The sequence below is a fragment of the Myotis myotis genome, unplaced genomic scaffold (genome assembly GCF_014108235.1).
Source record: "Myotis myotis isolate mMyoMyo1 unplaced genomic scaffold, mMyoMyo1.p scaffold_m19_p_11, whole genome shotgun sequence".
NCBI classification, from domain to species: Eukaryota; Metazoa; Chordata; class Mammalia; order Chiroptera; family Vespertilionidae; genus Myotis; species Myotis myotis.
The window spans coordinates 60,978,744-61,002,658 of record NW_023416315.1 but is presented as its reverse complement, the minus strand read 5'-3'; the positions used below and the strand labels follow the sequence as shown (position 1 = coordinate 61,002,658).

Here is a 23,915-nt window from a genome sequence, read left to right as displayed (position 1 = left end):
ACTCAGCAACACCGAGGTCTCTGGTAATCAGATCACTTACACTTTCACTGGGATCAGCGCAGGGGGAGCCTGCCTGGAGCGGACTGACAGTGGGTGGGTGGTAGGGCAGTGGGCTGTGTGTGTAGATCACTTATCAGAGGTCAGGCATGAAGAGGGGCAGAGAAATGTGGCAGTCCCTGGCGGAAGCTGGTCTAAAGCAAGCTTTCCTTTTTGGAGGCAGGAGACGCTAGAGCTGATAAAAACGCTGCTTTTGGTTTGTCCCAGCTCTACTGTCTCATCAGGTCGTTAAGGTGCAGAAGAGGAGGGCATGGGTTTGATCCAGAACCCCCGGTGGAGGGAGCACCGCACTTCATCACAGGGCCAGGCACGGCCGCCTTTGAAACCCGAGGGAAGATGCACAGAGACATGTCAGTGCATTTGTAATTGGGGTAGTGAGACCTCAATTTCCCTTTGACAGCTTCCGTTTTCTCAAGCAAGGCTAGATGAAATCTGCTGTACTCACATAAAGGACATCAGAGAGGAGGAGGAGTTACGAGGAAGGGAAAAGCATGAACTCTCATGTTGGAAATGGGAAAGTAAGCCGATGAGGAGAGTGGTTCTCCACTGGTAGCATCGGTCACCCGGGGGCCTTGTTAAAGCACCAGCTGCCAACCCCAGCCCCAGAGACCCCAGTCCCAGAGACCCCAACCCCAGACATCCCAGCCCCAGAGACCCCAACCCCAGAGACCCCAGTCCCAGAGACCCCAGCCCCAGACATCCCAGCCCCAGAGACCCCAGCCCCAGAGACCCCAGCCCCAGAGACCCCAACCCCAGAGTTCCTGATTCAGCAGGTCTGGGATAGAGCACAAGAACTTGCATAGCAAGTTGCCAAGTGGTTCTGATGCTAATGGGCAGAGGACCACGCTTTCAGGATCACTGTGCTAGAGAAAAAAAGGATGACTGCCTCATAGTATTGGTGCCAAATTGAGGCACAAAATCATGAATTTAAAATGAATCCAGCCCTAGCTGGTTTGGCTCAGTGGATAGAGTGTCGGCCCATGGACTGAAGGATCCTGGGTTCGATTCCGGTCAAGGGCACATGCCTGGGTTGCTGGCTCAGTCCCCAGTGGGAGGCGAGCAGGGGGCAGCCAATCAATGATTCTCTCTCATCATTGATGTTTCATATCTCTTTCCCTCTCCCTTTCTCTCTGAAATAAAAAATATACTTAAAAAAATAAAATAAATCCAATCAGCTAGAGTGTGATTTTACCTTAGCAGTGTTCCGCTACTTTGGCACAGGCACAGAAAAATGGAGGCAGGGTTCCTGTGGGAATGGGTTTGCTAGGTGAGTATGATGGCAGAAGAGGGTGCAAGGGACTTGATATTTGTAAGGTAGGGGTGGTTTACGATGGATTGTGAAATACTGGATGACAAAGACAGATGGGGCCTAGCTGGTTTGGCTCAGTGGACAGAGCGTTGGCCTGCGGACTTAGAGCGTTGGCCTGCGGACTGAAGGGTCCCAGGTTTGATTCCCAGTTAGGGCACATGCCCAGGTTGTGGGCTCGATCCCCAGTAAGGGGGATGGGGGCGTGGAAGGCTTGCAAGAGGCAGCCAATCAATGATTCTCTTTCCTCATTGGTATTTCTACCTCTTTCTCCCTCTCCCTTCCTCTCTGAAATCAATAAAAATATATATATATTTAAAAAAAAAAGAAGACAGATGGGTGGATAGGAAATGAGAATGAAATGCTCACGTTTCAGAGGTGGGCAGCTTGTGTTGGTGATAGCATTCGGGGTGTGAAACGGAAGGGTGAGTGAAGTAGCGATGGGGAAGCTCCAGAAAACGGGAGGCTGGGGCATTTCATTGTGTATGCAGGTGACTACTGAGGTCCCTGTTCCCCAACTGAGATGGAGAGGAGGGAGGGATGGGGAGCCTCGGGCAGGGGGTAAGGTATCTGCAGGGCGGAGATGACATGAAGCTGTCTGGAAGGCTGTGTTGAAATGAGTGTGGTGCAGGGGACAACACCGGGACGTGACTGTTGGTCCACATGCTTATCTCAGTGGGGAGTGGATGCGAGTGGGAGGAGACGCGACCCAGTCTTCTCCCCTGGGGTGAGGAGAATGCTGCCCTGAGTCTTCAGCGAGGGCCGGTTTCCTCCTGCTCCTGGCTACTGACAGACCTGGGACTGACTCTCCACTATTAATAGCGGGAAAGGAAACTCCAAAGAATGCCCCAGGAAGAGGGTGTGTGGAAGGAGGGCAGGAAGGCAGAGCTGGGAGGCTCTGGCCTGGACACCGGCGTCCACCTCTCCTTCCTTTGTTACCCCAGCTCACCTCCCCCAGCTGCTGCTGTCTCCAGGGAAATAAAACCAGAGAGCTCCCAGGGGGCACCGTGAAAGGGCAGAGACCAGGCAGGATAAGCTGAGGTCTCGTGTGACAGCGGAAAGCGCTCGGGCTGGGAAATCAGAGACCTGCACCTTCTCGTCCTGGTTCTGCCTCTGGTGCCCGGGGCCTTGGGCGAGGTCTTGGCCTCTGAGAAAGAAACACATCTGTGAAATGGGCCAGATGCTTTCTGCAGGCCCTGAGGATGCGAGGGCGCTTCCCCACGCCGGACGCGGTGCACGTTCCCGAGCCTGCTTTTGCTGTGACCAAGAGCCATCCTAACCAGCCACTTCCGAGGCCTGGCTGTCCCTTTCCGAGAACTGTCTGACCTGCTTTTCCAACATGTGACATCTGCTTTGTGAACCTCTCCCTCTTCCCTCCCACCCCCCACCCCAGACACTGCCAGTGAAGGGGAGGGGGTGGCGATGCTGCCTCAGTTCAATCTGCTTGAAGCCTCAGCCCCTCCCAGCTCTCTAGGACACCCTCCCCCCGCCCCCCCCTCAGACCCCAACTCCTTTATTGCCAGGTTTCTAGGTAGCAGCTGTTAATTACAGTGGAAATTATGATAGGGGCTGTGAAAGGATGCAGGCCCCAAACTCCTGGGTCAGTAAGGGACCTGGGCTGCCCTAGGAGCCCACTGGTGGCCTGGCCAGGACCCCTCACCGAACCCCACCCCAGCGCCATATGTCAGATGTCCTCTCTTTACACTGCATTCAGGCCCCTTCGCTCTCCTTCCTTCCCTTGTTTTGAAATAAGTGATCCAACCCCCCTCCCAGGTGAGGTCCCCACCTCTGTGCTTCCGGGGTTTTATAAAATAAGGCAACGCCCCGATTCCAGCGGCCTTGCAGTCCCCGCTGGCAGAGTTGGTCATCCTTTCCCACCACCTCCTCTTGCTGAGCTGAGTACTCCCTGCCTCCCACCAAGACGCCCTTCTCCATCCCTCTCTGCCTGTGCGGGGCCTGTCCTTGGTATCTGCTCTGCGGTTCTGCCCTGGGTATCTCAATAGCTTGTACCCACCTTTTATAAATACTCCTCCTCTGTGGCATTAAGAAGGCTGATCCCACTACTCCCACCCCATACACACACAGGTCCTAACCAGGTTGGTGGGGGCGGGAGGGGGAGGGAGCCCGGCCTGGGTGGACACACCAGGAAGGGGCTTATGGGCAAAGGTCGGAGCTCTGGACCAGGAGCTGGGGGAGGGGAGTGGGGAGGCGGCCTCGCCTCACCTCTCCTAGCCAGCTGTGGTCATCAGCCAGCTGTGGTGATCTCCCAGCTCTGCCCAGACCCTCTCTGTACAGATGGGGTCCTGTATCAGTTTCCTGTGGCTGCCATTCAAATTCCCACAAACTGGGTGGCTGAAAGCAACAGAAATTCATTCTCAGAGTTCTGGAGGCCAGAAGTCTGAAATCGACGAGTGACAGGTCTGCCTCCCCCGGAGCCTCCACGGGGGAACCTTCCCTGCCGCTTCTGGTAGCTGCTGGCATTCCTTGGCTTGCAGCATCATTCCAATCTGTCGCCATGATCACGTTGCCGCCTCTTCCTCTCTGTCTCTTATAAGGAAACATGTCAGAGAAAAGTACGACGGCCAAGTCAACCTGTCAACAAGCACCCACGTAACCCAGGTGACCTCATCCCAAGGTCCTTAGCTTAAGTACATCTGGGAAGACCCTTTGTCCACCTAAGGTGATAACCACAGGCTTCGGGGTTGACATGTATGTTTTGGGAGAGGGGGACATTTTTCATCCTGGCACAGGTCCCCATCTGAAAAATAGGGTAATGACCTCTGTGGCTCCTCTCTATACCCCTCCAAACAGCCCCTTGCTTGGGCCAAGGACCCCAAAGATGCACCTGGTCAACTTCCCTGGCATATGAGGTGCTATGGTCTGGATGTTTGGTGTCCCCCAAAATTCATACGTTGAAGTCCTACCCAGCAATGTGATGCTACTAGGACGTGGGGCCTTTGGAAAGTTCACATGGGGTCATGAGAGCAGACACCCCCCCCCCATGCCCAAGGTTAGTGTCTCAGACTAGAGGAAGGGCCCCAGAACTTCCTGTCTCTGCCATGTCAGGACACGGGAGGGCGGAGGTCTACAAGCCAGCGGGGGTCTCCGGGACCTGCCACGCGGCCACTCTGAGTTGGAATTGCCAGCCCCTGGAACTGCCTATTGTTTAGGCCACCCAGGCTATGGGTTTTGCAGCAGCCCAAGCTGACTAGGGACAGGGGCTGGGGTGGAGGTTAATAATGAGAATAAAAATAGCAGGAAGGTCGGCTCCAATGTCTGGGGAAGGGCAGGGTCCCAACCTGCCTTCCTCACTGCCAGGCAGACCGAGTCAACGTGGCCACAGGTTCTGGCCCCCTCCCCACAGCCCTGTCCCTTCCCCTGTTCTCTTGGGGCCTCTGGACAGCAGGACAGCACCCTAGGGGGGATCAGGCCTGGCTCCTCAGCACCGCCTCTCCCCGTTCCTCTCCCCGCCGGGCCCAGAGCTGCCCCATCAGGGGAGATAATTCCGGGCATTCTTCAAATCTGGAATTGTTCAGCCCTTATCAGCTTGTTCCAGCTGGACCGCCCGACACTCACTCCCAGGGTGGGTCCTCGTCTGGCAGTTTCCCTGGGCAGGAGAGGGCAGCCCCTGTCCGGCATGCCGTCTCCCAGCAATGGGGACCCCCTTCCCTGCGGGCGAGGGCTCCAAGGCCAGGGACCTCACCCCACCTCTTCTGCCCCAAGCCCGCAAATCATCCTGCTTCCCCGTCCCCTACACCTGGCAGTGTGGTCCAGAGCCCAAGGCAGTGGTTCTCAACCTTCTGGCCCTTTCAATACAGTTCCTCATGTTGTGACCCAACCATAAAATTATTTTCGTTGCTACTTCATAACTGTAATGTTGCTACTGTTATGAATCGTCATGTAAATATCTGATATGCAGGATGGTCTTAGGAGACCCCTGTGAAAGGGTCGCTCGACCGCCAAAGGGGTCGCGACCCACAGGTTGAGAACCGCTGGCCTAAGGGCATCCACTCCAATCTGCACACACCCCTGCCCAGTCCCACTGTGTGCCCCCTCCTCTCTCCCCACCTGCACCCCCCAGAAACAGTGGCTAAGAGCACACTTTAGCCAGACCATCTGGGTTCAGGTCCCTGTTCTACCACACACAGGCCGTGTGCCAGGCAAGTGTCTTGACTCTGTTCCTCAGTCTCCCTGTCACCAGGGAGGAGGGTAAGAACAGTGCCTGAGTCAGACCTTTACGTGCTGACAGCAGTGCCTGCACATAGAAAGTGCAGTGATGCTACCCCAGGCCCACAGAATCACGCCCCCCACACCTCCTGCCACAGGCCTGCCTGCTCCTCCTCCCGGGATGCTCACGCCTGCACAGGCCGTGACTCGACACAGACTTCCTCACCCATCGGGGCTCTCCTCGGGGTCCCCAGTGAGGCACGGCCACTTAGGGGAGAGGTGAGGGGCCGATGAAGCACCAGGGTGGCCATGGCCCAGCGAATTCCCGGACAAGGGGGTGAGCAGGGAGGGGCCTGGATCCAGGAAGAGCTTCCTCACCTCCTCAGAGAAGCCTGGGGAGTCAGAGCAGGGTGAGGAGGGAGGGCTTCCCTGCCAGCTGCCTGAGTTTTGCCCTGACATGGACCCCAGACCTTAGTCTCAGGGAAAGGCTCGCAGCCTGGCCTCCTTTCTGGGGGCTGTTTAGGGACCTGCGCCTGGTGTCAGGGGCCACGCGGGGAGGGGTATGCTGGGCGTGCCCATGGCCTGGTCGGGTCTGGGTTTCCTCCCCCGAGAAGCCAGCTACAGCACCTGGGCCTCCTTCCCAGCCCACCCTGGGCGGTGGGGATGCAGAGGAAAGTCTGATAAGTCTGGCTCTGAAGAGGGCGGGAACTCATGGATTAAAATGTACCAGCCGTCCACGGAGGGCCGGCTTTTATGTGGCCTCTCAATGGTGAAAACCCCCAAAAGTTTCCACTATTCAGAAACCGAAGTCCATGCCCTGGCCGGGTAGCTCAGTTGGTTGGAGCACCATGCTGGCCGATACGCCGGGGTTGCTGGTTTGACCCCCAGTCAGGGCACGTATGAGAATCAACTGGTAAAGACATGGATGGGTGGGACAACAAATCCATGCTTCTCGCTCTCTCAAATCAATCCATACCTAGAAGCTAAAACAGAAGCACAGGAGTGCAGAAAGGTGAGCTGACCTGTTCAGTCCCACAGCACGTGGGAAATCGGGTGACTCGGGGCAGGGTGGGACTGAGGGGCAGCTTTCTCTCCGCGCACCTGGGGCCCTGAGGAGGACCAGCTAGGAGTGGGGGGCTGGTTTTCCGCCTGGGGCTACTACTCAGGCAAGCCACTTTCGTTTCATGGGCCTTGCCTCCCATTTGTAGATAATGGCATTGGGACACAGTAATGTCTCACAGGGTCTGCCAAGCTTTTTCTGTAAAGGGCCAGAGAGTAAATATTGTAGACCTTGCGGGCCATACAGTCTCTGCTGCAACTACTCAACTTCACTGTACCCCCAAAGCAGCCACAGGCAGCATGCACCTAAATGAGCACGGCTGCGTTCCCATGCCCTTTACTTACAAACACAGGTGGCTGAGCCCGAGTTTGTGCACCCCCGAGGCACACGATCCCTCCTGTCGGGGGCTGGGAGCCTAGGCTTTTACCCCGCTGTGGACCCAATCCTGTGGTCCCTGAAGAACCCAACGCCACCTGTACTAGCCCCCTATTAGAAACTGAGAGAAGTATTTGCAAATCCCATCGCAGACAAAGGGAAACATCTACATTGTCAACTTCACACACAAACAAGTATGAATTTTAAAATCTCAGAGCACCGCATTCCAATAACTCACCCCTCAGAGAGGTGAGCGTAGGTGCCGGCTTCCCCTCCTTGTGTGGCTGTGACCACTTACCAGCAATGGCACTCCTGGAGGAAGATCTGTGGCCACTCCCCGAGGACCACTGGCACCTGCACAGCACCCCATCCCCAGGGGACACTAAGTGTGTCCCGCCTGGTGCTGCCCTCTCTCTGACCCTCACTGGAATGGCCAACGACACACAAGGCTGGGGTAGACAGCTGGTGCACCTAACTAGGCTCCTTGTCTGTTCTCCTCTGGGGCCGGCAGCCCCTGGTCCAGGGCCTCTCTCCTCCTCGGTTTCGCCGAGAAGGACACCCAGGCCTGGGCCGCCCACCTGCTCAGTGGCTCTGCCCTGGGCTCCCAGTAGTGCCTGCTGTGTTCAGAGAACATCCCCTTCCTCATTCACTTCACAGAGTGTTTGTATCCAAGAATCACACTCAGAGAATCACACGCCACAGGAACACACACGTCACCAGCACCCAGATCCCGGAATGGGACGCGGAATCTCAGAGGCCCATCCTGTGTCCCCTGAAGCCACGCTCCACCCCCAGGGCGACCTCTTCCATCTTAAACACCTTGGGTTGGTTTGCCTGCTTTTGAATGTACATCAGTGGCATCGCACAGTACTGACTCTTGGGTCTGGCTGCATTCCCTGGGCATCTTATTTGTGCGACGCACCCTCCGGGAGAGCCACTGCATCCTTCCCGAGCTGTACGCTGTTCATTCTCACTGCGTGGCTTCCCATGCATGGCCACTGTGGGCAGGGCTGCCACTAACTCCCACTAACTCCGCAGCTCATGCCCCCGGGGGACAGATGTCTGCACTTCAAGAGGCTGAGCTGCTGGTCCCGCAGGGCATGGGCAGGAGCTGAGCCAGGCGGGCAGGCTGGCTCCAGGCCTGAGCTCCTCCCTCGCTCCCAGATGCCACCCCCACGTGGAATCTCAGGCCACACCACTCAGCTCTGTCATTGCAGACACCACCACCACCCCCCCGTCGTTGCCCCCCAAGCGAGCCAGTTATCATCAAATGTGGGCTTTAGTGCAGGGGCCAGGAGAGCTGGAGTGGTGGGTGCGGCGAGGGAGCTGGGAGGTCTGGTTTTGCTCTCGACTCCCTCCCTGGCCGGCCAGCTCAGAGGCCTTCCTTCCACAGGATTCAGAGGGGTGGCTTCAGTGACCTACTGACAATCAAAGGCCAGAGCTGGCTGCACACCCCACCCCACCCCACCCTACCCCATCAGAAGCTCTCCAGGTGAGGGTCAGAGGGCAGAGCCCCGCCCCCAAGCCGGAACAGGAAAGAGCTCCTGAGCAGGAAGCTTCTAAACACATTCTTGGGATTACTCATTATTTTAAGTCTGTGGCTGAAGGCAGAGAGGTAAGAAAAGAGCTTGGAATCCAATCAACTGTCCACCCACGGGTGCGGCCCTGCCCTGCCTGTGGTGGAGCCCCTGCCACCCTCTGGTTCCTCTCCCACCCACGTGGAGGGCCCTCCTGGGCTTGCCTCGGCCACCCGTAGCCACTGTCCTAACAGGAGGGTGTGCAGGTGCTGACCCCTGGAGGCCGGGACCAGTGCGTCAGGCTTCATGTACCAGGAGAGCTGGCCAGCCTGCCCAGGGAAGGGGCCAGGCTGCTTCCGGGCTGGAGAGAGGACTAGCCTCCTCCAAACAAGGCCCTTTCAAGGCCTCCTAATCCCTTGGCCGGCTGCAGGCCATGGGAATCCTGATTTGTCTGACCGGGCGGCGTGCCCAGGAGCTGCCAACCCAGCGGCCTGTGATGTCCGGCTGACTGAGCTGACCTCCCTGCCAGGAAGGGCCCCTGCACAAAGGCCAGAGCCACAGGCCGCACCCCGAGGAGGCAGAGTGCCCTTCAGCTCGCCTTTAAGATATTCCAAGCAAGGACCACAGACGTGCTGCACGTGCAGCCTCCACAGAGGGGGTGGGAGACGGGCCTGTGTGAGCTGGGCCCACGGGGGCCTCGGTCCTTGCCTGTCAACAGAGAGAGAAATAGCTGTCTTGGAACATAATGAACTTTCAAAAACATGTATAAGCTTTGGGGGGAAATGTCAAAATACTCCGAATCCACAGAGCAGCAGGCCTGGCTGGATGGGAAGCGTTTTCCTGTCGGTGCCTGGAGTTCTGGGGCCGGAGGGCAGGGCGCTGCCTGTAGGGTCTGACGCCGCCGCGGGGCACCAGTGTGCACATCTGCCTCCTCTCTTCATGTGATGGAATTTTCTACAAGTCCATCAAAAACAGGGGATCATCATTACTCTTCAACTTATGCAACTAGCACTTACGAAGGCCTTGTCATATCAGCCAGACACCGAGCCGAGAGCTTTACATGTGATGCCGTCTGCATCTCCCTCTGAGGCGGGGGAGGACGCTGGGGAGACAGGACCTGCAAGAGTGGGGGAGCAGGCCATCTGTGGAGCACAGTGCTCTGCTGCCTCCCAAACGGCCACACGGCACAGGGCTGGGCGACCATGGCACAGGGCTGGGGCCACCTCGGCACAGGGCTCACACAACTTCTCATCTGGCCCCGTCCGGCCCCAGGCGCACCTACTACGCTGAGTCCTCGGGCCCACACGTACTTCCACAGCCAAAGTGCACGCATTTGGCACCTGACTCTTCCCTCAGCAGTCAGTTCAAAAACAACCTTGGTAATTACTTTTCGGAGAGAGCACGTTGTCATTCCCACGCCACCTCCTGAAGCCATGAAAATAACCAGATGTGCAGGGTTTCTGAGCCACTCCTGGAAACCTCCGCCAGGGACCCGGCTCCAGTCCCGGTGAAAACAAACAAGGGCCAGGAGCCAGAAGGAAGTGCAGCATAGACGGACAGTGGCCTCTGGGGCCAGTGAGAGGGTTCTGTGAAATTGGGCCTGTGACGTTCCCAGGCAGCCGGGTTTCCGCCCGGTGGAAGGTGAAGGCCGCAGGGACCTCTCCAAATTCCCAACGCTTTCTCTGCCCTGGAGAGAGTGCACCCCTTCCAGGAATAACACCTGCATCCTCCTCTCTGCACAACAATCCACATCAGCACTCGGTCCCCTGGGCAGGTCTGCGCGCGCTGGGCTCAGGCTCAGCTAGCAGGCTCCTCAGGCGCCCCCTTACTCGGCACAGCGGGTTCAATAAAGGCCAGACTCTGCTTTTGGAGGTAGGAAAAGCAGGCAACTCCCCACAGAGCGGGGCATCTGGCTTTGTCTGGTGCTTGAAGGTGGGAGAGCCCTTGGCTTCCCCCGGGGGAGTGAGTGGAGTCTGATAGGGATATTGCCTAAGAAGAACCAACTTCTCAAGGAACAGCCCTCCCCCCATCCCCACTAAGGGCGGGGTGGAGGGGGAGATTAGTTAAAAGCCACCATCGTTCCTTTTAAACAAAGCCAAGTTGTCCCCAGGAGCCAGTCAAGGAAGCTCGGTTTCCTATGGCTCCGCCTAAGGAAGGGAACCAAGGGTCCCAGCGCCAGCCCTGGTTGGAGCCAGGTGTCCAAACAGCTGGAAATGTCTCCCTCAAAGTCACCGAGGCCTAGCGACAGCAGAGAGGGAGACTGCGAGGTGAACACGGGCACACATGCTCACGCGGGGTGCTCTCACCGCTCTCTTCAGAAGAATCTGGGAGCAGAGAGAAACGCTTCCCTGGGAAGGTTCTCGGGCCAGGCCAGGGGTCAGGTTTTCTGGGATCACGCGTGACTGCTACTGAAGCTAGGCTGGGGTGTGGCAGGGGAGGCACCGCCTCTTGCCCGACGCCTCCCCCGCTCCCCATCCAACTTCTTTCTCCACTCTCCTCGCTGCGTTTCCGGTCTTGCTCCCCAGCCGGGTGGGTGCAGAGTGCAGGCGTCCAGGTCAAGTTCATTCGGCCCCCTCTGCGCACAGAGCACGAAGGCGCACCTGACGTGGAAGGGGCTTCGGAGCCTCAAGACATGACTCTGGGCCAATCAGCACCGTCCTCCGGCCTCACATGTCCCACCTGGAAAGCGGGTGCTCTGGAGGGTGGCACAACCCAGGGCCCGCGATTTCAGAGATGCTGAGCCCAGGGGCACTGCCTTTCTCATCTCCCCTCACAGACCGGTCTTTGCTTTTACAGTGATGGCATCCCACCTGCAGCGGCAGCCAGAGAGGGGCTGGTGCTCACCCCTCAGGCTGGGGAAGCAGGGCAGAGAGGCAGGGAGCTACGCAGACATCAATTCCCTCTGCATCCCTGCGTCATAACATCAGAACTAAAGGGACCCTGGACATCACTTACTCCCACCCTGACAAGGGGCAGATGGGCAGAGTACAGGGCACCTGGTCACACCTTCTTTGGCTTCTCGAACTCGTGGGCAGTGATGGTGATTTTCAACCCTTTCCATCTCATGGCACACAGAAACTAATCACTAAATTCTGCAGCAAAAGACATATTTTGCCAATCTGACCAAAAAAAAAAGGTATAATTTTGATTCATTCACACCAGATGGCTACTGTTGTGTTGGCCACTGTCCTTTTTTAAAATCTGACAATCTAAGGAAAAAGAGGTCAGTGCCCCTGACTAAAGAGTCAGGCACTGCATGTTTTAAAAGTTCTTGCGGGCTCTTTCCAGCCGGCACCGAGCCATGGGCATCGCTCAGAACAACTGGTACAAGCGCTTGCAAGACAGGGAGCAAGAGAAAGCCCCGGCACAAGAAGTGGAAACATGAGCTGGGACGTCCTGCTGCCGGCACGGAGATCAGCTCCCGCCGCGCACACAGTCCACGTGCAGGAGGCAACAAGGGCCAGGACGTGGGCCACTCCTCCTGGGGCTCCGAGTGCTGTACACGCAAAACAGGGAATATTGGTGTCTGTGTGCGCCCCACAGGAGCTGGTCCACAGCAAGCCCCCCGAAAAGAACTGCAGCGTGCTCACTGACGGCGCCCGGTACCCACAGTCGTGCAAGTCCCACTAGGCACCACCCCTCGGCCACGCTACTCCCGATGAGGAAGAGAATTTGATAGAAAACGATCAAAGAAAATTCAGAAGGAATCTGATGAAAGGAAAAAGAACGCCAAAATCAGCGGTCTTCTCGAGGGGCAGCTCCAGCAGGCAGGCTTCTTGCCTGCATCGCTCGAGACCAGGCCAGCGTGGCCAAGCAGATGGCTATGTGAGAGGGCCAGGGGCTGGAGCTCTAATTGCAGGAAATCAAGGCCGGGAAGGCAAATACATCCTCTTCCCTTCTATCTTAGCTCATGTAATAAAGGTGTTTATTCTAAATAAATAAACATATGTATATATACACAGATTCCTGCGGCACAGAGGTGACCATCCATCGCTGCAGTAGGACACATAGGCCCTTATGCTCCTGCTCCCTCTCCTGGCCACTGGATGGGGAGGCTGGTGGTGAGGAGACAGGGCATCTCAGGACAACAGGGAACATGTACGCACGTCCTCCCTCACATTATCCAGGAATTCAAGGTGTCTCTTGCTGGCTGTCCCCAGCAGCCAGCTGCAGTGGGAACAGCTTCCCTCGCCTCCAGCCATATCCACTGACTCAAAGCCTCAGTGCTGTCCAATCAAGGCTCCCCCAGCCTCCCTCCCCCAGCCCCACTGGGTGCATCTACACACTTGAACCCAGTCCCATTATGCCAGCAGTTCTGAGGCCAAAATCATCAGGCAGGTCAAGTCATCCAGATGACCAAGAAATGGGGAACAGGAGGGTCCCCGAGAACTCCTGGACCAGCTCCTCTCCGATAAGGAAACTGAGGTCCGCAGGGAGCGCTCTGCCCCGAGTGGTGCAGCATCTTCCTCTTGCAAACCTGTTTTCGTTTTCTCTCTGCTCTCTAGTCGACACCCGACTCAGATGGACCCTCCTGAGTATCTGCTCCATGCCTGCCACCACACCCCACACACATAATACATAAAGCTTAATTAACTGGAGGCCCCGGGGCAGTTATAGTTGGGGTGGCAGGATTGCCCAAAAAAGCAAATGGAATTCAGAGATGTGATTCTGTGTGGTCAGGACCAGACTTCTAGGATCTCCCTGGGCCTGGGAGTAAAAGCCAAAGTGTTTCTCCACCCAAGTGCCAGCTCCCAGGATACCAAGGGGAGGAGAGCCAGGTGTCCACAGCACAAGCTCCCTCGTGACTGGGCCAACTGTGGCTGTCAGGGTGAGAAGCCACTCTGGGCAGTGCTCTTGGGTCTCCAGATGAATGCAGCCTGGCTGGAAGAGGGGATATGTTGGGGAGTGAGCTGATAGCACAGGGCTGGGGAAAGGGAGCAGCAGGCCGAGACCCAGACAACACTACTCGGCAGCGCCCCCTAGGGCTGGCGTGCAGAGTTGCATCTGCCTGAGCTGGGGTTCCCTGTGCTTGCTGAACTGAGCTGAGCTCAGGGACCTTCCTGTGAGGGGAGCCTTATGTGCTAGGGCAGTGGTCAGCAAACTGCGGCCCCTTGAGTGTGGCTCTTCCACAAAATACCACGTGCGGGTGCGCACGTACAGTGTGATTGAAACTTCGTGGCCACACTCAAGGGGCCAAAGAGCCACATGTGGCTCACGAGCCGCAGTTTGCCGACCACTGTCTAGGGGCGCCTTAGGTGAGAGGGGCGCTTTAGGTGCTGGCAGCATCTTGGAAAACACATGCAAGCAAGTGACTCAGCAAACAAGATGCTCTCCCCACCCTTTCAGCCATGTGGCTCCCGGCTCCCAGGAAAAATGAGAGCCTGAAGGTGGATGAGATCCACGCACCTCAGCAAGCCCTGCTTCACCAGAGCAGAGAGAAAGCCCCAGCTCCACTGCCCCGGGTGAGCCACTGAGGCCGTGCTGGCTGGCAGCTCATCCTCTGGAAGCCCCTTCTCCAAGCCCGGGGGCAGGTTGACAGGATGAGGGACTCATGCTGCACTTACACGATGCTGTCAGGATCAGGGACTCAGAGCAGCAGGGGCAGAGGCAACGATGAGCCAGGAGCAACGATATTTGCTCCATCTGGGCAGAACGAACATCAACACGTCCACCTTTCTTAGTAACGCCTCCGACTTCTGAGAAGCAGCATCATCGTTAAGCAGTACCGTCGTTAAACACCCACGAGGGGCCTGGAAGGTACCTCGTTCCCACACATGGGACCGAGATTGTGGCCCCATCCAGCCGTCTGTGCGCTTCCTATGAATCTACGAAAGCCCTACGGAAGGAGGGCGGGCTGAGGCCACGTCTCCATGTCAAAGGTCTTGTTTAGCAAAGCCCCAGGCACGCACCCGTACGCTTTTACCTCCAACGTTCCCTCAGCCCAGTCCAGGGCTTTTCATGGGACCGAACATCGCACATCCCAGGATACCTCTGTCCGGGCAAACAAACTCCACCTTTACATCAGTATTTCCCACACGATGCTGATAGATGATCCACTAAAGAGGATGCAGGAAAGGGAAGGCTCCACAGTTAACCCATGTTTGGGGATCACTGGATTAAACGAGATTAAATGGAGGTATTAAGGGACAGCTCAGTGCAGGTAAGATCATAAGACTGATTTTCTGAGGAGGGGAACGTTTCCCAAACATTGTGGGCCATAGTTCTCTTTTTCCCATCAGACAATTTTTATTCATAGAGAGCATAACTATCAATATCTTGAGGGCTACCAGTGTTCTCTGTGGACACAGTTTGGGACACAGCTTGTTCTAACACAGTTGTAGACGTTTCCTTAAAAGACCGTATGATGCTAGCCCCGACTTACCATCTGGGTACACCGAGTCATCCACGTGATGAAAGGAAAAAGAACACCGCCCCATGGGTTTGTTGTGCAGAAAGTTCCTACCTTCCTCCCACTTCTTTGTGAGGAAACAGTCCACTCTCTGGTCCCCGTGCCCCTCCCCCTTCCCGCCCCTCTCGGAGAAGGAAAATACAGAGATGGCTGTAGAAAGACCAACAGCACGCTTCACAGCCGGGACTGGATGGTGTCACTGGGAATTTGGTGCGAGAGGGTAGAGTTGTTTGAGGAGAAAGAACGCTGTGCAGAAGGAGAGGGGGAGAGACGCAGATCTGACGGCTGGACCAGGGCAGTGGAGCAGGGGCGGCTGAGGCACATCTATCCCATCTATCCAGGCAGAAAATAGCTATGGAGGTGAGACCCCATTTCAGTATGAGGGGCAGAACCTGCAAGGATAAGGGTCTGGGTGGCTTCAGGAAAGCCTGTTTCACTTGAAGCCCAAAGTGATGGGCAGAGCCCCCTAGAGCTGGAGTAAGAAGCACCTCATGCGAATCAGGAAGGTGAGGGGACTGGCCATCATAACTCCTTAGCTAAGCACACCCTGGCCACCTCACCCGGGTTTGTGGTCTACAACTAAGCCCCCAGGCCTGGGGCCCCCTCCCTGAGTGGCCTGGCTGTGGGGCAGTGACTAAATGGGGAAGGGCTAGTTCCTGGGCAGGAGCCACAGAGGGAAAGCCTGGCCGGGCAGGGTCCGGGAGCCGGGTCTTTTTCATCCACCTCACGCTGGGCTAGAGCTGCGGCCAGTAAAAGAAATAAAACCAGAATGTGTCAGGCGTACCACCTGAGATCGCCCTGGAACCTCACTGCTGAGGAAGGCATCATACCCGTTTTATGGCTGGGGAAACAGAGTCCAAGGAACAAGTCTGAAGTTACAAGGCTAGTAAGTGCCAAAGCTCAGACTAAAATCCAAGCTTCTAACTCCAAAACCTGGGGCATATGCCAAGAGATTTCCATTTTCTTCTCTTTGACAGAACTTTTTCTCCAAGAAACTCTTATGTGGAGGTCCCTACAAGAACAGATAAAGCAAAGCTGCACAGAGTGGGTGGGACTGAAGTTCCACCCCCCCAATTGGCCTACTCTTAGTTTTCCCCTCCAGGAGTGCACCCTAAGCTCTGGGTGCCCCCAAGGCATCTCACAGAACACCTCCACCAGGAGTGAAAGCCACTGGCCTCCACTTGCTGAATTCCCGGCCCTGACTCCTAAGACAGTATAGTATCCCCCTCAGCCCTGCACTCACCCCACTGAGGTTGGGGTGCAGAAATACTTGTCATCCAGAGGCTAGTGGGGGAAAGCAGGTCCCCCCTCTGCCTGCCCTGGTGGAGGCCCCGCTCAATGTATCCCCAGGCCACCTCTGCTCACCGAGTAGCTCAAGGCTGAGGGGCCTGAGTGCGAGGAAGCTGGGTTTTGTGGCGCATCACAAAGAACTGCTCCATCAGTACCAAAAGGCTGGAGCCACAAAAAACAAGGGCTAAGCTAGAGCTGACTCAGCCAGAAGGCAGCAAAGCCTCAGGCCCTTGAGGACAACTGCTTACATTCTGTTCACGCAGGTGCAAGTTGATCTGACTGGCAAGGCGAGGACCGACTGAGGGCAGCTGGGGAGAAACCCATTCTGTGCTTCGTCTTTGTAACTGAACCACTGATTTTCGGTTAGGCATATGGGTGCCTGAAATAAAAATTACTTTCCCTCAGGAAAGGACTTTCCTGCTTCCCTTGCAGCTAGGTGTGGCCGCAGAACTAAGTCCCATGCAGTGTAACGGCAAGTGCTGTGTGTGGCTTCTGGCAGGCATCCCCAGGGAGGAGCGGCAGGCTTCTCGTTCCTTTTTCCTGATATCTGGAGCCGAAGTCGCCATCTTGGACCGCGAAGCAGTGTTAAAGGTGACAGAACTACCACACCAGCCCTCTGAAACTATTATATACAGAGATAGAACTTCTGCCTTGTATAATGCACTATTTCTTTTTAGCTGCTCTGAGCAGCCAAATCAAGTTCTAACAAACAGAAGCCCTAGCTGCTGCACCACCCACAGCTCGCTCCCTCCCAGGAGTCCCTGCTCCCTCTCATCCCCATCTGTCTGTTCCCCCCACACCCACGGCCAGCCCACCTGCCACCTGCCTCTTTCGTCTAGAAACAGGTTAGAAGCCCTGCAGTTGGAAAGCTCAGCTCTGGCAGGCAAGCCTTTGGGTTCTAAACCAGCTTGCTACTCACTCATCCAGCAAATATTTATTGAGCATCTACTACGTGCCAGGTACTGACTGGTCTAGGTGCTGCTCTCATGGAACTTACAGTCTACTCAAGGGAGAGACAAAGAAGTGAGTGCACCAGGTGACAAGTGCTATGGAGAAGACAAACAGGGGAAGGGGACAAGGGTGTGTAATACAAGACATCCCCCAGAAGGTCCCTGAGAAGGTGGCATTCAAGCAGAGTGCTGATGGAAATGAGGCCATGGGGCAGGTGGGTACTTGGGAAGGAGCTGGTTGTGTGAACTACTGTAAGTCCTTGGTGTCTGGGCCTCAGTTGCCCCCTCTGGAACGGTCTGGGAGCTAGCGGCTGTCCAAAGCGAACCTCGTGCTACCCCAGCTGGAGACTCCAGGTCCAGTCGGTGTGTTCAGAGCAGGTTCCCACAGGAGTCAGATTGGATGGGGGCGGAGGGACCCTAGGACAGAGATTCATGAATTTCAGGGCAAGTGGCGCTGGCCTCTCCCTGAACTTAGGTGATAGGTTTAAGACTTGCCTCCACCCTCTCCCTTGTATGTTGACCTGGGAGTTGCAAGGTTAGAGATCAGACAGCTGTGGGCTGGTCATCCCACGGGTCTCCGGGGATCTGGCTCTAGGAGGGCCCCCTGCACCCCCAACCTGGGGCTGCATGGCAAGCCCCACTCAGCCACTCCTCAGAATTCTCTTCCCCTTGGGCTGAGGCACACAGCCTTCCGGCCACGACAATTGGCGGACGGGGTGCCACCCTGCGCCCTGGCCCTAGGGAAGTTGGAGGTGGCTGACCCGAGGGGAATAAGGCTACAAAGGAAGAAAGGGTGGTGGAAAGGGGTGGGGACGGAGGGTGGGCCAGGAGGCCAAGCTAAGCTGAGGGTCTGTGCTGGCCACTGCTACAGTGGGCGGGGGTTGGGGTGCCGGTGGCAGGGCTCAGAGCCAATACAAAAGCTTGAGGTGGGAGAATGTGGGGAAGGGGATGCTCCTGAATCTGCAGTCGATTTCGGCTTTCGTGCACCGGTCATCTAACCAGCACTTCTAACCACCTGTTTGTTCCAGGTCCTGGCTGGCTGTTGTGGGCACGACAGGGGCTCCCAGCAGTGGGAGACAGACACATGCAGTCATAACACACGGTGGCCAGCCCGGGGCATGGTGCTCAGGGAGCCCTCTGAGAGTCTAACTCTTGAGTAACAAAGTGGCTCCAAGCCTCAGCTTGCCCCAGTGGCGAAGGGGTGGGGAGAGAGTCTGGGCACGGTACAGAGTTGTCAACATCATGCATTCCTTTCTGAAAAGTGTTCCAATGAGTTCCTCCACGGCCCAGGAGGAAGGTCCAGTGACCAGTTTCTGTGGCTGCACACACGTCCACACAGCTCCCGGGAAGCCGCCACTGGGAGTCGCCGGGAACTTGGACAGTGACCTCACAGCCTGGTCTGCATGCCCTCATCAGAAAAATGAGCAGGTGACGCCCAGGCACTTTGGCTCAGTGGTTGAGTGTCAACCTATGAATCAGGAGGTCACAGTTCGATTCCTGGTCAGGGCACATGCCCCAGGTATAGGCTCGATCCCCAATGGAGGGTGTGTAGGCGGCAGCCAACCAATGATTGATTCTCTCTCATCATTAATGTTTCTCTCTCTCCTCTCTCACTCTTTCTCTTTCTCTCCCTCTCTCTCTCTCCCTCTCCCTGAAATCAATAAAAACTTTTTTTTTTTTAAAGAGCCCTAACTGGTTTTGCTGGATAGAGCGTCGGCCTGAGGACAGAAGGGTCCCGGGTTCGATTCCCAGTCAGGGGCACATGCGGAGTTGTGGGCTCGATCCCCAGGATGGGGCATGCAGGAGGCAGCTGGTCAATGATTCTTCCTCATGTTTCTATCTCTCTCTCTCTCCCTCTCCCTTCCTCTCTAAAATCAATAAAAATATTTTTTTTTTAAAAAGAGAAAGAGCAGGTGTAGATGTTTTCCAGAAGGTTCCCAGCTCTGGAATTCTGTGTTCTAGGATTCTCTAGTTTACTTAGTGGTGTTGAAATTACCGTTGCCAATTGAATTCTGCTTTGCACCGCCTGCTTGAAGGAATCTTACAGTAAACACTACTGCCAATATGAAGACCTTGTGTGTAGATTCTCTGGAAGGATGTCCTTACCTACAGTTAAGAGGCTTGTGTGACCCAGAGTCACAGTTTCAGATCTGCCACCTCATCTGATCTTCTAACAGCCCCACACAGTGGACCGGACACGTGACAAGGGGAGGCCCGTGCAACTTCACCCACGTTCCTGGGAATGGGACGTGACAGGAACACCCCCACCCCCTCCACCCCCCCGCAGAGCTCCCTGCCCTGCTTCACACCCCACGGGCACAAATAGGAAGTGAGCCCAGAGCTCCCAGGTCTCAGGGGCGCTCAGGCTCGGGCTCGGGCTCGGGCTGGTGAGCAGGGGCAAGCAGAGGAAGCTGGTTCTCCTCTTCCCAGTTATGTGGGAGAGCTTGCACCCGGCGGACCTGCAGAGGGCCCCTGGTGTGGGAAGGGTGTGAAGAAGCAGGCCTCTCCCAGGGTAGGGGCCATCGAACCCCAGCCTCCCTCCCATGAGGTGCAGTGAGCTTCCCCGAGGGCTCTGCCCACTTGCCTCAGGAGTGGAGGGCTTCCAGTTCAGCGCTAAGCTGTCCTCACAGCAGCCACAGGTCTGGGCGGGATCCCAAGCCCAGAAGCCTGGACCCTCAGCAGTTGCTCCTGCCAGCCCCGGCTGCTACAGCAGGAGCCCACAGGCCGTCATCACTGCCCAGGATGCGAGCTGGCTTGGCTCCCTCCCAGAGAGCCAGAACCGGGAGCTAGGGCCATTCCCTCAGTTCAACACTCCAGATAAAACCTCAGGCAGCTGCTCAGTGCCTGGTGCTGCGCTGGGCCCTGGAGGTGGAGAAGAGTATCTGCAGATCCCCGCCCTTGAGGGGTCACCGTGTGGTGGGGGAGGCCCCCAACAGACCATGGAACATGGCTGGTCCCACCGAGGAAGGCAGGGAAGGCTTCTCAGCAGGATAATGCCGGAGGACGAACAGGAGTTATCCCTCCAGCCTCCCCGCCCAGGGGAATTCAAGCCAGGAGGCATCCCCTTCCGCTCTCAGCTTCTGAAGAGCAGATATCAACACCCCCACCCCCAGCAGGGGCCCTCCTCTGCCTTCAAACATGGATCCCCGAGGAAAAGGCAGGTGGGGTGCAGCCTCCGTGCTGTCCCCTCTCCTCACCTCTGAGCCTTGCCTTCTCTAGGCCCAGGGCCACCCCCGAGGAGCCAGCCCACACTTGCCAATCTCCCCCCTTCTGCCCTTTCCTAGGTGGCCACACCCCGCAGCTCTGGCCAAGTTGCCACCTGGTGCCTTGGTGACCCCCAGATTTCTCATCCCTTCCCAGTCTGTCCCTTACCTCTCTCTCCTCAGACCTGCTTAGACTAGTCTGCTCCCACCCCTCAAGTCTTGTTCACTCCTGCTTCAAAGCCAGGCCCAAGCAGGGCCATACTGGGAATACCTGCTGTCCCCCTATTCTATTCCTCCCACAGCCTTCCTGCAGCTCACTGACACCGTATCAAGGACCCCCATCATGACCCCCAGCCTCTAGTCTGCGTCCCCTGCACCCTGCAATTCATGTAGCCTCAGCTACCCTAGAAAAAGGTCTCCCATCCCACATCGGCCCTTTTATGTTAAAATCCCCAGATAAACCCCCACCTTCTTCAGGAAGCTTTGCCCAAGTCACCACCTTTCCCACACCAGGTAGCACTTTACGTTTCAGTTTTTATTAGTCCATATGGACGGACACCCACAAACATGAGCAGAATCCTGATGCTGGGGCACCATAAGCCAACCACGTGCTCAGTTCATATGCTGTATTCATCGTAACAGCTAGGATTTATTGAGCTCTGACCATGAGCTGGGCACATCGTCAAGCTCGTTATCTTTCCAGCGACAGGCACGTTAGAGATTTGTTATCATTTCATAGATAAGGAAACCGAGGCTCAGAGATACGACTCGTGATTCAACCACATGGTATCAAACCAAAACGCACTGGGGAGGAGTGTACTGCACGGTCGGGACCCTGGGTTTGAGTGTGCTTATGCTGTAAGCTGCATGATCCGCCTGCCTAAGGAGGTAAGCTCCCAGGGGACCTTGGCCAGGGATAATTCCTTTGCTGAGGAGACTCACTCACTATAAGCCTGTGTGGTTTTTTTTTTAGCACTGAATCACAGGATTCCAGCAGCTTGGGGTCACACCATCCCTGATAACCCCAGGTGGCCACACCTTCAGAAGGGCAGAGATGGAGCAGTCCTTACCGACTCCCTCCACAGCCGCTAAACACCAAGCCTGTCCCCCTCAGCCTTTTCAGGCCTCTATGTATGCAAATAAGAATAACCCCTTGCTGACTTACACTTTGTAAAGCATTTCCCTTTATCACTGCATATTCTCATAACTGCACTTGGGGGAGCTCGGAGAAGCCAAGTGACTTGCTGAGGGGGCAGGTGGGAGGTCCTGGTCGGTTTTTGTTTACATTTGTTTACCACTTATCAAGCTCCTACCATGTGCCATGCCCGCTGCTAGGCTTGAGGATGGCCTCCTAGAAGAGACGGGGCTTCGGGGCAGTGCCCAGATGCCAGGGAAGACAGTCCAGCCTTGAAGTCAGCAGCGCTGGGCTTGCAGCTTTTCCCATAGGAGGCTCTAGGGCACCTCCTCTTAGGGCAGGAGGATGGGTGTTTAGACCCCAAACCCTCACCCGCTCCTCAAAGCTCAGCCTCTGCAAGCTCAGAAGCACTGGGAACTAGCCCATTCCCTTCTGGTGGCGCTAAGAGGCTCCTCACAGAAAGAGTTCTTGCAAAGGAACACAGGGCTGAGAGAACAGCCAGAGCACTTTCTCTAACATCTTCTCAGCCCTGGCGGTTGTACAAATCTTCAGGGACTGCTATCCTCAGAGTTGCTCCCACCATTCCTCACACTGCGCCCCCTCCTCCAGGGCACACCCTTTGTTCACTGGGAGTGCCCTTCCCTCTCGGGCCAGGCTGGTGGAGCCTGTGTGCTGAGCGCCGGCCCGGCCCTCCGCACCGCCGAAGCTTCCCAGCGGTGCCGATGCAGAGACTATATATACAGAGCCGCCATCCCAGCCCCCCCTGCCGCTGAGTTTAGTCCCAAATGCCAGCACCTGCGAGCAGCAGCGTCCTTCCCTGGCCGGGCTCTCACCCCGGCCCTCCTGACCCCAGGTGGGAACATCACTCGCCCTCACTGCAGACTCGTGCTCAGGTGGGTACGAAAGAGATGCACCCCTGTCTGGGGCTGAGAGTCCAGCCGTTCCTAGGGGCCATGGGACACCGTTCTGATTGGGTTCGCAGCCACCGCCTGTCCCCCCAAAAGGGTAATAACACTTTACCTTCAGAAGGAAAATGGGTGTGTTTCTAAGGTGCAGCCCAAGGTGCACGAGCAAGGTTCCTCCTGTTCATACAAAGGCGGTGGAGCAGGGGTCCCGGCCACGCGCTAAGAAGGGCTCCTTTGGTGACAAGGAGGCAGGGACTTCAGGTGATTCTGGGGCTGGGGGAGGTCTGCTTATTCCCCCTCCACCCGCCCAGCACGGCTCGGTGGGCTGAGCCTGCACACGCTGCTTGGGAAAACCTCTTAGCGGGCCAGTCACACATCGCCCGCGTGGGCCATTAGCGGAGGCTTGTCACCTGCTTCGGGGACTTTCTCCTGAGCGCCCGGAGTGCCGCTATGCCAGTGATCAACGACCACACAACACCGCCCCCTTCGTCCCTTCCAACACGGAGAAATGGAGTAATCAGACCCTGAGGGTCGCGCCAAAGCCTGGGGCCTCGTGGTGCCCTAAGTTCCCGCTCTCTTTGCCCGAAATCCCGTCCAGCGCCCGCGCCCCCCGTCCGCCCCGGCACAATTCCTCGCCCACTGCCCCCGACCCGGGACCTGAGACGATCCACGCTCGGGCCGGCACCTGCCGCGTTCTCGGGCGGGAAGGGGTGTGGATGGTGCAAGGTCAGGACTCGGTGTGTGGCCCGAGCGGGAGGTCGGCGGAGGGGCCGGCTGCTACCGGCCGGCCAGGAGGAGCGGCGGGCTCCACCGCAGGGCACGGCGGGGTCCCGGCGGGTCGGGGCACACTTACCATCCAGGGAGAGCGACGGCAGCGGAGGCAGCAGCAGCAGCAGCGCCGAGAGGGCCAGCGCGGAACGCATCGTGTCCTGGCCCCGGGCCCGGAGCAGGTGGCTGCGCGGTGGGCGGAGGGTCCGAGCGCCGGGGTGAGAGCTTGGGCGCCGCGCGCGGAGGCCTGGCGGTGGCTGCGGCGGCCGGGCGGTGACCCGTGCTCCCGAGTGGCGCTCGGGCGGCCCCTCCTCGCGGCCGCTGCGGCAGAGCTGGGCTGGGGCTCGGAGCCAAGCGGCAGAGGAGCGGCGGGCGGCTGCGTCGCGGGCGGTGTCTGCGCGGCTGCGGCCCGGGTAGCGGCTGCTGCGACTCCGTCCAGCCCGCGCCGCCCCCCTCCCCCCGGAGCGCGCTGGCGGCGGCAGTGCCGGGCGGGGCAGGGCTGGGCGGGCGCTGGGCCGCGAACAATGAGCAGAGGAGGAAACTCCGCCCTGGAGAGCGGCGGGAGGGGGAGCGCGGCGGGAGCGGGTTGGGGGACGGGACGGGTGGCGTGAGGGGGGAGGGGGGGGCTTCCGCGCTGACCGCTCTGGGCTGGCTACTCTGGGTGTCGCTCGACTAGCTTTGGAGGGTTCCGATGGGACCTCCGCCCCGCCCGGGCCTTCGCACGCCCATATCCGGGGCTAGGCGAGCCCCCCGCTGTGTCCACCCAGGACCAG

The 23,915-nt window shown here is 57.4% G+C and overlaps 1 protein-coding gene across 1 annotated transcript in view; it reads right to left on the bottom strand.

Annotated features, from left to right (window-relative positions):
• PODXL (podocalyxin like) overlaps positions 1-23,638 on the bottom strand; it is a 44,991-nt gene extending 21,353 nt beyond the window's left edge. Inside the window, exon 1 of the mRNA XM_036328659.1 lies at positions 23,228-23,638. Within this exon, the coding sequence (XP_036184552.1) occupies positions 23,228-23,297 (70 nt within the window). The 5' untranslated portion in view covers positions 23,298-23,638. The remainder of the gene's footprint in view (positions 1-23,227) is intronic.
• Between the last annotated feature and the right edge of the window lie 277 nt (positions 23,639-23,915).